General features: G+C 40.3%; 1 protein-coding gene across 2 annotated transcripts in view; it reads right to left on the reverse strand.

Annotated features, from left to right (window-relative positions):
- The window catches only part of PDE7B (phosphodiesterase 7B), a 316,742-nt gene that overhangs the window by 39,384 nt on the left and 262,968 nt on the right, over nucleotides 1-14,390 (reverse strand). For both annotated transcript variants that reach the window (XM_032407821.1, XM_032407820.1), the window contains one exon: nucleotides 26-177. In XM_032407821.1, coding sequence (XP_032263712.1) covers nucleotides 26-177 — 152 coding nt within the window. The remainder of the gene's footprint in view (nucleotides 1-25; nucleotides 178-14,390) is intronic.

Consider the following 14,390-nt stretch of genomic DNA (forward strand, 5'->3'; position numbering starts at 1 on the left):
GAGGTGACAGAGGAGACTAACTCACCCTTGCTTGTCCAAGGTAGTCTTCATCCAGCAGGTGGAGAGGGGCTTGCGGTATAATTCCACGAAGCAGCCTCGATGCATGGAAGTATCTTTGAAAGCTTAACAGTCTTTTCACCTTTTTCTTAGTGCCAATTTCCCCTGAGTGTGTTGTATCTGTGGAAAGTAATCAAATACAGACGTTATATATTTAAAAAGCCCTATTTTCTCCACTATGTAAAAATACAACATATTATATTTAAGATTTTATTTATTTATTTGACAGGGGGAGAGAGAGAGAGAGAGCACAAGCCGGGGGAACAGCAGACGGAGAGGGAGAAGCAGGCTCCCCCACGAGCAGGGAGCCTGATGTAAAAACACAATGTATTATAAAGGAGATAAACTTAAAATATGCTCTCAGTGCTTTCTTAAATACAGTCTATTTAACTCTACACTTGAAGTTGTCTTAGAACAAAAATGACCTTTCTTATATATTACATTCATTAAAATGTCAAGATATTTCTGGATGTAATTTTAGAAGACATGAAATATATAAATTAAAATCTTCATTTTCTTATTAATGGCACTGGTATGCTTAGTATGTGAAATCCACATACTTCTGCATGCATTTGAAAGGAACAGTTACGCTTTTTTCTATGATATTAAAACCAAACCTCCAGCATTTAAACCAGGTTCTCATCCTACACTCTCTGAATTAAAAGGGCTGAGAATACACTAGCTTAGACATGAGGAAAATGTTTCCTAATGTCCCAGGAACACCAGGGGCAAAGGAATCAAGAATCTCAGTACAAAGGTGACCTAGATTTTCCGGACAAGAAGCAGAGAGGGTGTCTACTTTCTAATGGAGTATATTCTTTTTTACTAGTGGCCAGGCAAGTCTGTTCCTGTCAGTAGAGATATTTTAATACTCATGTCACATGTGCCTTTCAAAACTTGACTGTTGACATCATAGTGATTGTCCAGAAATACCCCAGGCACATTATTTGAATGCCTGTCAAGGTATGTCTTATCTCAGCTGAAATTCTATGAATCACTCCAGGTCCACCTAAGTGACATCTGCTACCCATTTTGAATCTGGAGTCAACTTAACAGTCTACTAGGAAAACGTATAGTCCATAGCTAAAGAAATTTTGGATTCTTTCACCCTTCCTCCCATCTCCCCTTCTTCTCTAGGGAACTCAGAATCACAGTGGATAGAGAAGTAGAGGAAACAGTGGGCCACGTGGGCCTCCCTGATGGCAGTGACTGGCCAAAATCAGGCTGTTACTTAGGCTGTGTTATGCATGCAAAGGCTTAATTCAGGGCAGGCAAAACCCACTGCTCTCTGGAAATCCCACCTGACCGACATGCTTTCTGTTTTTAAAGTGTCTAGATTTCATGTGTGGAAAGAGGCAAACATACACCCAGAGAGAGGAGTGTAACTGAAGTTGGGCGTTAGGCACACAGCCAAATTAAAAATGGTATACGTGGACTCAGTATACGTGGACTCAGTTCTACTAGTGGGCTCTTACTCATTGCTATCAATTTATCAAGTCAAAGTACAGGACAAAGTGGTTCATTCATTTATTTAAAACACAGATGTTCAGTGAGATCCTTTGGTTCTAGGTCCTCCAGTGAGCAGAACAAAGATCCCTGTACTCATGAAGTTTACGTTCCAGCACAAAGGGACATGCGATAACCAATAAACAAAAAATAAGTAATTTATAAAAATGTGTTAGGTGGTGGTAAGTACAATGGGAAAAAGCCAGAAAAGCTGAAAGTGAGGGACCAGGCATTCTGTGTTTGGATAGTCAGGGTGGGCCTCATTAGAGGGTATAGTTTGGTCAAGTGAAGGAGATGAGGAAGCTGGCCAAGCAGAGATCTGGGAAATACCTTCCTTACAGAGGTACCAGCTTGAATGCCCCTAGAAGTGGGAGCCTGCCTGGCATGCTGGCATGTGGGAGGAGCCGCAGGAATTCCATGTGGATGGAAAGGAGAGGAAGAGGGAGGAGTAAGAAGTGAGGTCTCAGAGCAGAGGAGGGCATGAGAATTATACAGAGTCCTGTAGGCCATTGTAACAGCTTGGGCTGTACTCTGAATGAAGTAAGGAGCCACTGCAAAGGTTTGTTTGTTTGTTTGTTTAAGATTTTATTTATTTATTTGAGAAAGGGATAGAGAGACAGAGAGAGCATGAGCGGGGGTTAGGGGGGAGGGGCAGAGGGAGAGGGAAAAGCAGACTCCCCTGAGTGGGAATCCCTATGTGGGGCTCGATCCCAGGACTCTGAGATCATGACCTGAGTCCAAGTCAGATGCTTAACTGGCTGAGTGAGCCACCCAGGCACCCCGCCACTGCAAAGTTTTGAGAGAAGAGTGATATGATCACACTATATATTTAAAAAGGGTCATTCTATGTGGCAAGCAGTTGTAAGAGAAAGCTTTGATGTGGTGAGACCAGCTGTGAGGCCCTTGAAATAACCCAGGCAAGAGATGATGGCTGCTCAGATCATGGGAGGAACAGTGGAGGGACAAGAAGTGGAGGGAGGGATCTGGTGTATATTTTGGGTACCTCCAAGGTTTTGCTCTAAATAACTAGGAGAATGGAGCTGCCATCACCTGAGATGGGAAAGCCACAGGTGGGCCGGGTGTGGGGTGGATTTCAGCTTTGCACATGTTGAATTTGGATGTCTATTGGAAATTCAGGCACAGATGTCAGACGGAAATAAGTGGATATAAAACCCAGCGCTTGGGGGAGAAGATTGGGCTAGAGATACAAATCTGGGAGTTGTCAGATGAGATTACCTAGGGAGTAGGCATATATACAGATGAGAAAAGCATCAGAGTCTGAGTTCTGCAGTGTTTCAACTTTGAAAGAGTATAGAGAAGAGCAGAGACAATCAAAGGAGACTGAGGAGTATACAGTGGGGATAGGGAAAAACCATCATTTCCCAGAAGCCTAGTGAAGACAATACTGCAAGGAGGAAGGTGAGATCCTCAGTATCGAATGCTGTTAATGACAGATCAAGTTCAACAAAGACTGAAAATTGACCACGGGTACATACATTTGTCAAAATTCACTGAACTATGCACTTAATAGAGCACATTTTATTCTATGCTAGAAGCAACAACATCCTAGTCACACATCTATAACCCAGATTTTGTTTTTAAAACACAATTTCTCACTAAAAGAAACCAGACCTCCTCTGTGAAATGGCCAAGTCTAGGACCGGGGCAGGCAAAATACAAGAACTGCAACTTCTTGTCATTCTGGAAGGTAAGGGAGAGCTCGAGAAATGATGGGACCATTACAAAAATGACAGAGGAGATGACTTGCAGGGGGTTCCTCTGAGCAAATATGGGAAACTTTGAGCATCAACATGAATAATGGAAGAGCTGATTATAAACCACTGACTGAGAGAAGAATCCATGAATCCATACTGATGGTAAGTAAACAAGTAAGTAAATAAATGAGAAGGGAAATCTCTTCCTTGCAGAGTGTCAACCCATAATGCAGAGGAACTAATAGAGTTAGAAAATTACCATTTTGCAACTTTTTTTTTTTTTTAGAGAGAGAGAGAGAGGCGGGGGGAGGGGCAGAGGGAGAGGGAGAGGGAGAGAGAGAATCTTAAGCAGGCTCCACACCCAGCATGGAGCCTGACATGGGGCTCAATCTCATGACCCTGAGATCATGACCTGAGCCGAAATCAAGAGTCGGACACTTAACCAACTGAGACACCCAGGTGCCCCACCATTTTGCAACTTTTATGGTGATAACTGCTTCAGGCCCAAATCATCGATGGACACTAAAACTATTCAGTGGAAGTTTAAAAAGCAACAGTATAATTTATGGTATCAAAGTATCTCCCCACTGATTTATTAATTGGAAAGGAAAAGTTGTGTAGCTTTTTAGTCGACAAATGTAGAGGGGGCACCACCTTCACTAAGTAATCAAAGTTTACATCCCCAATAATGGGAGAAGCTGACATTACACACTTCTGATGTAATACACTGAGGACACAACATCGCCTATGTTGTATTCTTGCTCCAACCCCCAGAAAGAGGAAACATCATAAGAACCCAAGCTGAAAGATACTTTACAAAATAATCAACCTCCATTCTTTAAAAAATGTCAGTGTCGTGAAAGACAAAGATAGCCTCTGGTATTGTTTCAGGATAACGGATGCCAAATAGAGTGCTCTAAATGCATTCGTATGACTCTGAATGAGATCCTGGATCAGGAGATAATTTCCAAAAATGGCTTTATTAGGGTAATTTGTGAAATTTGGATATGGACATATATATGAGAAATTTGATAACTGAACTGTGGTCTGCAAAAGAAGGCTCCTGTTCTTAGAAAATACATGCTGAGGGGTGCCTGGGTAGCTCAGTCAGTTAAGCGTCGGCCTCTTGGTTTCAGCTCAGGTCATGATCTCAGGGTCCTGAGATCGAGCCCCGAGTCGGGCTCTGGGCTGGGCATGGAGCCTGCTTGGGATTCTCTCTCTCCCTCTCCCTCTGCCCCTTCCCACCCCTTTCTCTCTCTCTCTGAAAAATAAGTAAATAAATAAATAATTAAAAAATAAATTAAAAATAAGGAAAATACATGCTGAGATATTTAGGGATAAAGGGGCATGATGTGTACAACAAATTCTCAAGTGGTTACGAAAAAAATATATAGTAAAGACAAACAGGGCAAAATAATAATTGGTTCCTCTGGGTAAAGGGTATATGAATGTTCTATCCTTGAAAATTTTCTGTAAATTTGCAGGTATTTTATAGTAAAGAGTTTAAGAAGAGAGAGAACGAGAAGAGAAAGGTTAGGCAACAGTATCCAGTACAGACAACCCAAGGAGTTTTGCTACATAGGGAAGCAAAGGAATGTTGGTGATGGTTCTATGCAGAATTACATAGAATGAAATCAAGTGTGTCAAGTAAATGAAATGAGTTATTCCTGTGTTGTGCAGAAATCTAATAGGAAATAACCATACAATGATCAATTCCTTTTTTAACCTTCTATGAAAATTTTCCCATTCTAAAATACTAAAAGAAAATCTCCTATGTAGCTGAGAGTATTTTTTTTTATTAAAGATTTTATTTATTTGACAGAGAGAGACACAGTGAGAGAAGGAACACAAGCAGGGGGAGTGGGAGAGGGAGAAGCAGGCTTCCCGCGGAGCAGGGAGCCCCATGTGGGGCTTGATCCCAGGACCCTGGGATCATCACCCGAGCCAAAGGCTGACGCCTAACAACTGAGCCACCCAGGCTGTAGCTGAGAGTATTAACATAACAGAATTAGAAGTAAACAAGGTAAGCCTAATGATGGAAATATGCCACAAACATAGCAAATTCAAATTATGGATTATAGTTCACCGTTGAATAATGTGGGGGCTGGGGGTACACACCTGCTGGGCAGTTGAAAATCTGCATATAACTTTGGACATGTCAAAAACTTATGTGAGAATAGCCTACAGTTGACCAGAAGCCTTATTTATAACATAGTCAATTAGCACATATTTTGTATGTTATGTGTATTACATACTGTATTCTTACAATAAAGTGAACTAGAGAAAAGAAAATGATAATGAGAAAATCATAAGGAAGAGACAATACATTTACAGTACTGTACTGTATTTATTGAGAAAAATCTGCATGTTAGTGCACCCATGCGGTTCAAACTTGTGTTGTTCAAGTATCAACTGTATTCCTTTGTAAACTTCCATTCAGCTTTCCAAGTGGTGTAATACTTCAAATAGATTCATAGGTAAGAAAATGACAAGTTATATACAATAAATATAGATGATAGGAAATAATGGTTTCTATTCATTAAAGTTACCAGATTGCCTAAAATATTGCTAATCTAATGATGCTTTGAGCTGGAGGCATTATGGTTTTTTTTGTTTGTTTGTTTTATTTTGGTTTTGCTTTTTTTTTGAGGGACAGAGTTGGGGGTGCAGAGGGAGAGGGAGAGAGAGAATCTTTTTTTTTTGAGAATTTATTTATTTATTTGAGAGAGTGAGAGGGAGAAGCAGACTCCCCGCTCAGCAGAAAGCCTGATGTGGGGCTCGATCCCAGGACCCTGAGATCATGACCTCAGCTAAAGGCAGATGCTTAACCAACTGAGCCACTCAGGCACCCCGAGAGAGAGACTCTTAAGCAGGCTCCACACCCAGCTCAGAGGCCAACAGGGTGTGTGAGGGGGCAGGGCTTGATCTCATGACTCAGATCATGACCTGAGCTGAAACCAAGAGTAGGAAGCTTCAATTACTGAGCTACTCAGGCACCCCTGGAGATACTGAGTTTTAACTTAGATCCATTTTGCCATTAAACCAAAGAAGAAAACAGCAAGATTCCCTTCTTCCCCACCTACTTTCTTCACCCTGTGGTCAAACAGGATAACAATCCACCAACATGTCAGAATGTAGATCTCTTTTGATTTTTATTTAAATTTTTGATATTTTTGGCCTTCATTTTTATTGAAAGAATATTGCTTTAAAATACGAAGTACCTTGATCACTGAGTTATTTGGCACGGTCTCAAATCTGGAGTATGAAGTAAGTGTCTCACCACCCTAGTTCCCATTCTGTCTTGCATCTTTGGTGCACAAGCTCAGATAATGTCAAACATATTCAATGTTAAAATAAATCTGGATAATAAAACCTTCTCATGGTTCATTTTTTATGGTAGTCTGTAGGTTAAAAAAAGGTAGCATATAATATTATTCATGGTGAGGATTTTCCAAGTTTTGGAACAAATTGGTTATTCTGAGGTATATTCTTTATTTGTGCAATTTCAACCTTACTGCGATGGGCAGGCCCATATCTGCCAAGCAGGTGGCCAGTATTTTCTAAAATACCGAGGCAAGCCATGACTATGCCATTTAGCACTTCTATCTGGGTTAGTCTTTAATTGACAAGAAAATATTTCAGAATTGATGTTGGATAGCCGTTTATGAAAACAGTAGGGTTTAATTTTCTCATTTGAAGACATACATAAAGCTAAATGAAAAAAGCCTCAAGCTAGCACTCTAAAGGGGAGGAACATTCAATAGTGCAAAAAAATAAATTTATTTAAAACAATATTAATAACTTATTTATCAACTGTCATTTGTGAGATAATGACAAACTAGGATATAAGCTGAAGGTACAGTTGGGAGAAAAAAAAATCCGCATAAGGAACAATTCATGAATAAATTGCCATGCTGTATGCTAGTCCTAGGAACTGTTTTTTGACATGTTGAAATGTGTTATACAATTATTGAATAAGATTGGATACATGTGTTTCCAAAAGGGCTCTCAGTGAGTAACCGGTGTCTTTACTTTGATAATTAGGGGTATAGGGATATGCCTATCTGGAGAGAAATTTATGGTGAGCACTGTGAATTTTGTAAGACTGACGAATCACGGACCTGTACCCCTGAAACAAATAATACACTATATGTTAATAAAAAAATAAATAAATAAATGGAAAAAAAAGAAATTTAAATGATTAGCTAAGCTACATTTTACAGATAGTTAGCTAAATTCAGCTTGTGAAAATTTAGTCTTACCAATGTGCCTAATAATGAAATGCTGTTTATCTAATATCTTTTTATAATTAAAAAGTCATTATTTAAAGGTATTCAGTTATCCTAATGGTACTTTTTGTTTGGATTTGTTGTTTATGGGCTTTCGGTCCCCAAATTTTCATTTGCAACAGTTATAAAATGGTGTTCCAGAATAGTTTCATTGCCTAATCTATGTGTGCATTGACCCGGACTGTGAAATTCATTTTCTGCTCACTTGTTCTTTTATAAATTTCACAAATATGTACATATTAACACATTTCTGCACTATTTAGACACTAATTTAGGGTTATGAAGTTTATATTGGCACTGCTGATATGGCAATTCTTAAATTTCACAAGTTGGGGTTGGCTTAAATACAAAAAATGTTAATAAAAATTATTTTCATTTTGAGTACCTTCTTTATGGCATATTCTCTTTATAGGGGCTGATAAATTTTGGTACAAGGAGAAACCTTAAACCCAGAATAAATATCTAGGAAAAAAAAAATCTATAAGCCTACCTAGTATGATGAGGCTGTTTCTGTCAACTCTATACCTGGCTGTTCCAGCGAGGTCTGCAGCAACTGTCTCCTGAATTTGAGTGGCTAGTAACTGGTGCAGAAGTAGCGCAGGTGATACTAAGAACAAAGAATGCCTCTATATTTAAGTGAGCAGAACTCGCCTCAAGCAAACATGGAGACCCAACTCCATAAACCTTATCAATACTTTCAAAGCATTAATCCACCTGAATCTTTTTAATTTTTAAAAGATTTTATTTCTTTATTTAAGGGAGAGAGACAGAGAGAGCATGAGCTGGGGGAGAGGGACAAACAGACTCCCCTCCGAGCAGGGAGCCCGATGTGGGGCTCGATCCCAGGACCCCAGGATCATGACCTGAGCTAAAGTCAGACGCTTAACTGACTGAGCCACCCAGGTGCCCCAAATCCATCTGAATCTTTTAAATAATGTGTTACTAATACATGCGCTACTCTGATAATTATTGTACTCATACTTATTGCAATACCTATATTATATAATTATAATGAAATTCTTTGCAGGTAGTGGCTATTCATATGCTTTGTTTATTCTTCTTTTATAGGATTTCTAACATGTCTTGTACTCTAGAGTTATTGGTATAAATAACTTACTACCCTCCAAGGTCAGAAATCATCCAATCAAACTTTGTAATCGTAGTGGAAGCCCTAACAGCTTTTTAAATTTTGTTTTGTTTTGGTAATGCAAGTGCCTGACTTAACCTTTGCTTTCGGGGCAGGGCATCCACTTACTTCAAAGGGGCATCCACTTCAAAGAAGGCTATTCCAAATAAACGCATTGCCAGCCTCAGGACTAAATAAAGAGCCAGGTCACCTCCCTCCCACTGAGGCTCCTTTGTTTTAGAGATCTTGGTTGATTTTGGTACACAACCCTGTGGGCCATTTGTTTTTTCTCATCCTGGGCTTTAAATTCCCATTCTTATGTTTTAAATTCACCAATAAAGAGTGAGTCTGCAAAACCCTAGGTCCCCACCCCCGCCCCACCCCAATAAAAGAACCCCAGCCACGCTCACTCTCTCCCTTTCTCCCCATGACTTGGCTGGGTGGCCCCAGTAGCGCTGTGTAAATTCCAGGGCCCGTAAGTAATAAACCTTTATTTTTTCAGTTTCTTGATGGTTGTGGCTGAAGGGTGTCTTGCAATCATAGTAAGAGCCTCGAGTGTTGGTCCAGCCGCGACATTAGTTACTGAAAGGCTGAGACTGGCACACAACAGTAATCCTTTGTGTTGAGTGCATAGCCCTGCACATAATGGAAACTCCATGCAAAATTTGTGGATTTAATTTGAATAAATAATCTCCGCTTACAGAAATATCATCATCAAATGCCATTCTTAAATAATAAGCCAATTTATAAAGTGCAAGATGCTAAAACTTATGTTAGTTTTGAAATCCTTTTCTTAAACCCTTCAGTGGAGTTCCAGGGCCCAGATCCTTCTACCACCACTCCTTGCTGTGATCGACTCCCACTTCCAACACCCAACTGTGCCCTGTATGATTGCAAATTCACTCTTATTTACACGTCGGATGTTCTAATTAGGCTGTAAGGGCTTGGAGGCCAGATTCCTGCTAGTTTTCTTTGAATTTCCACAATATCTTGCAAGTCATTGATGGTAAACACATGATGATGACACACTTAAAAACTTTCTTGTGTCTGTGCTCCAGTTCCAAGTTCAAGAAGTGTTGGAGAAATCAGGTTGAAATTCTAGTTTTAAGTGTGTAGCTCTTAAAAAGATGAGAAAAAGTGAATTCATTTGATTTTAGGTGTCCTGAGCACAAATGGCAGATTTATAGCACAGCTCTTTCTTCCTTCCTACAATTCTACTAGTTCAGGGTTCAGGGTCCCTGCAAAGTTGGAAACAGGGGAGTTGTCCGGGATGGCAATTTTCTTGAAAAAACACAGGATTTTAAGAGTGAAGCAACTTATTCTAAGATGCAGTTGCCCTGTAGATACAATTTAACTACTTTAAAAAGTGAAAATAAATTAAAGATGTTGCATATAAAAAATGATATTGGCAGATTTCTAAAATGTACAATGTGGACTCGTAGTCTTCTTGACGAGGTGCTAAAGATACCAGCCTCTGCATAAGACTAGTGCTCCTTTCAACGTATTAAAGGCTTCGATTCATTTTCATGTGCTTTTAGCAAATTTCATAATTTAGACTTGGCCGTCATGACTTCGGCACTCAAATTCCACCTTTCAGAGTTTAGCATCTCTAGACATTAAAGTCTGCATTTACTCATAAAAAGAACCAGCTGCCAAAAAGCCTTGTAAAATACATTACTATTTCTATCCCAGTCTTTCAAACATCGTCTGTGGTCATAAATGGCCACAGTTGTTTATTTCTTCCTGTATATATTCTCAGCACTCAAAGAATGGTGGGTAGGAGCTGATGACAACCCAGGGTATTATCTGGCTTGTAACCTCACATGTCTGTGCTCACATGGAGGGACGTATTTTTTTTTTTATTATGTTATGTTAATCACCATACATTACATCATTAGTTTTTGATGTAGTATTCCATGATTCATTGTTTGCGTATAACACCCAGTGCTCCATGCAGTACGTGCCCTCTTTAATACCCATCACCAGGCTAACCCATCCCCCCACCCCCCTCCCCTCCAGAACCCTCAGTTTGTTTCTCAGAGTCCATAGTCTCTCATGGTTCGTCTCCCCCTCCGATTCCCCCCCTTCATTTTTCCCTTCCTACTATCTTCTTCTTTTTTTAACATTGAGATAATTGATTGAGATAAAATACAAATTAAATTCCTTAACATCTAGGGCCTTCTCTAGGCTTAGTCTTTCATAGGAAAGTTGTGATACCAAAAAGCTAATAAACAAAAATACATATAACCTCAACAACAACAATAACAAAACACTGGGGGGAAAAAAGAGGAAAGAAAGAAAGGAAAAGAAAAGAAACTCAAAGTACACCATCACCTTAAAATGTAACTTGAAGTTGGGAAATCAATTTGCGTTAAAAGCAGCTAGAAAGTTATTTTAAGTTCTCTAAAATCAGGTCTTGAATAGAGGTGTATCGAAGCCCCATGTCATTAGCTGTTCTGTGTACGACAGATACTCACGACTTCTTGATGGCTGTCACCAGAAGAAGAGCTTTGCATCAACACTGCCACGGAGTGGGAGGAGGAGGCGGAAGAGGAAAAGTCTTCTTCAAGACAGGGTAAACTGTTTCTCTAGCTCTACTTTTTAACGTGTTTATTTTTTTCAATTGCCATTTCTCTTTTATGTTGTTGACAGTGAAGAGGACCGAGGAGCGTGGCTGATAGGAGTCACAGAATAGAATGAACTCCTTCCCCACTTCCCGGTCCCCACACCTGCTGCCTCAGCGCTAGGAAATGTGCTCGGAGAGTACTCATGAGGGTCAGATGCTTGTCCTCAGCCACACAACACACTGGTGTTTGGCAAAATGTGCTGTTTTGAGCCTGTTGCTTTGCCTACTGTAGAATCCATTCCAACCCAAGGGCTGTGAATCTCTAACTTCCAGGGTTCAGGGATGGTTGGAAAACTCTTATTTCCTTTTTGTAAGGAGGGGAGAAGACCTTAAAAATAAGCTCTTAAGACTCTGGGCAATAGAGAGGTTTTTCAAAATCCCAGTTTGAATGAAATTGAAATGAATTAGTAAGAAGCCGATCAAATTTCCTCAGTCCTAAAGAAGTACGCGCCAGGCACAATGCGGTTTTATTGAACCCTCTGCTTCTCAGAGTTTGAAATGTTTAGCAAATCCTGAGTTTTGAGGGCAATGGTTTGTGGTGAGCAAATTGAGGTGACCAAATGGCAGTTGATTCTAAGTCTCCAGAGGTTAAAAACTGCTGCATTAACTCCCTAGTTCTCAGCATGTATTTAAACTAAGTGTGGTCTTTTATCTGGAGAGATGTGTTTGAACTGTTCCATTTCACTACAAAAATTCCAGATGTGTGTTATAATGTGCATCTGCTCTTCTGCTTTCACTTGGCCTTCGAGTTCTTCGCTCTCCTGTCCCAGGATATCGGACAAACCCTCTGATCGCCTCCTGTTGTCCCCACCAATCTACCTCACCTACCACGGACAGATTTATGCTTTAAGCACAAGCCCAACCGTGTCAGCCCTCTGCTCCAAATTTTTCAATGGCTCCCCAGTGTCTACTTAGTTAAGTTCATATTATTTATCCTGGTATTCATGGCTCTTTAAATGTGATGCCAACTTATTTTTCCATTTTTATCTCCCGCCAGTCCCCTTGCAGATAAATAGGTCTCTGTTCTTGCTGTCCCCCCCCCCCGCCCCCACCGCAGGTCTCCCTGGTTTTCTACTTCCATACCAATTCTACATTCCTTTCCCATAGAGTACGATCTTCACCCATTGAAATGCCATCCACCCTTCAATAGCCCACCTCAGGTATTTCACCCCCCAGTCAGGTGCCTCCAGATCCTTCTGGGAGTCCTCCTAATGCACTGCAGTTGGTATGGTGGTAACCGGCATTCCTAGCTCTCTGTGCAGCAGATGCTGTGCGTGCTACTGGAAGCCCTGCCAGGGTATGGTCATGTCTTATATAGCATGGGGCCTGGCTAAGACGGTGTTTATTGAATGAAGGAATGAAGGCATGAGGTGATTCTTGATTGAGGTATAAGATTTTTATTTTTCCCGTCTTACAGCAGCACATAACCTTGCTCCCAGTGGGCACCACCATGGGATTATAGAACTGAATGAATTATCCAGAACAGGGGAGATTCATTCATCTAACACAACAGATAACAGGGCTGATCCCCTGTGTAGAAGAACTTGAACTTCTAGTACTTTTCTGAATTTGCTGGATTTTCTGCAATGATTATAAGTGCATCTTGAGAAGGATGGCAGATTAGTGCTAAGTTTATCCATTGGTAGAGGCCCGGATAGGAACATGCATCTTGAAAAATGACCAGCAAAGGATCCTTTATATTTTGTTCTTTGAAAAGTAAGTGGATTTTAAGTGAATTCCTTTTTCTTCATAGGTTAAAAATGTTACTTGAATTATATTTCACCTGAGTGAATCCTTTGATTTAATGGATTGAATCAAGTGGGCATTAGAAGTGGTTGGAGTATAGTCTTCATATGTAAATATCCACCCTAGTTCAGTAGGGAACTTGAGATATTTATCTGTACATTGATATTTGTCTCTTATGGTCCATGGCTCTCTATTGCTTAAAGTGGCACCTTAGGTGTAATCACATCTATAACTCTTGGTGGAACAAGCTCTTAAGGAACGAGCTTCCATTAAGACTTATACCATTAATTCAGGCCATGGAAAGCTTTATTCACACTCGGGCAAACAGGCTGCTCAAAATAAAATTGTGACAGGATGCACACAAGCCTCTAGTTTAACCATTTCAGAGCCAAGCCTTCAAGTCACCTAAGATTTCACCTGAAGGACATCTGCTGACTGAGACATGGTCTAAGGACATGATCTTCCCTGTTTCATGTGACCCCCCTGGGGCATTCTCTTCTTTCCCTCTTTCCTTCCCTCCAGAAAACACATATGGCTTTTATGTGTTTTCTAAATATTTCTAATTACCTTTATAATGTGAAATAATATTCTACTCAGGAACAGATATTAAATAAACATATGGTATTCTTTGGTAGCTGTCAAGGAATGAAATGGAAGCCCCTTAATCATGAGTTGGCTATTTGTTCTTTCTGAGTCTCAGTGCATAGATTTAAGCAGTGTGGTAAACACTGGTTAGGCTTCACCTACAAATATTTACTGAGCACCAACTTGGTCCTAGATACTTGAATATACAACATTTTCTGGACAGCGTTTCTGATGTCAAATACCCAGAGGAAGGTGTTGGGATGGACCCTTATTGTCTTCACTACTTTCATTTCTATTTCAGCTGTGGATATTTTAGTATGAAAATGGGATATTTTAGTATGAAAATGCCTAGAAATTATCACAGGAAGTGAAAAATATGAGCAAGAGGAAGATTTTCTGTCTAGTGGATTCCACTCTCAAGAATGTGATGATTCACTTCGCCCCTTGCCCTTGGTGGAGTGAAATATCCCACAAGGGGTAGAGGCAAGATGGCCCCTAGCATGTATGGAGGGGACATGGTAGGGTAGAGAGGCTCAGAGGACAGGACAGGAGAAAAGGAATGAAGAAGAGAGACCAAAAAGAGAAGGGGCATACAAGCACCCATTGGAGGTGAACTCTGTACCAATGAAAGCCTGTCTGAGACAAAACGTGAGGAAATTTTTACACTACCCTCTGAATCCCACATGGGTTTGAGATTTGCTATCAGTGAGGTTGTGTTCTTTCTGGTAATGGATGAGGTC

This window comes from Phoca vitulina, unplaced genomic scaffold, assembly GCF_004348235.1.
Source record: "Phoca vitulina isolate PV1807 unplaced genomic scaffold, GSC_HSeal_1.0 scaffold9, whole genome shotgun sequence".
NCBI lineage: Eukaryota > Metazoa > Chordata > Mammalia > Carnivora > Phocidae > Phoca > Phoca vitulina.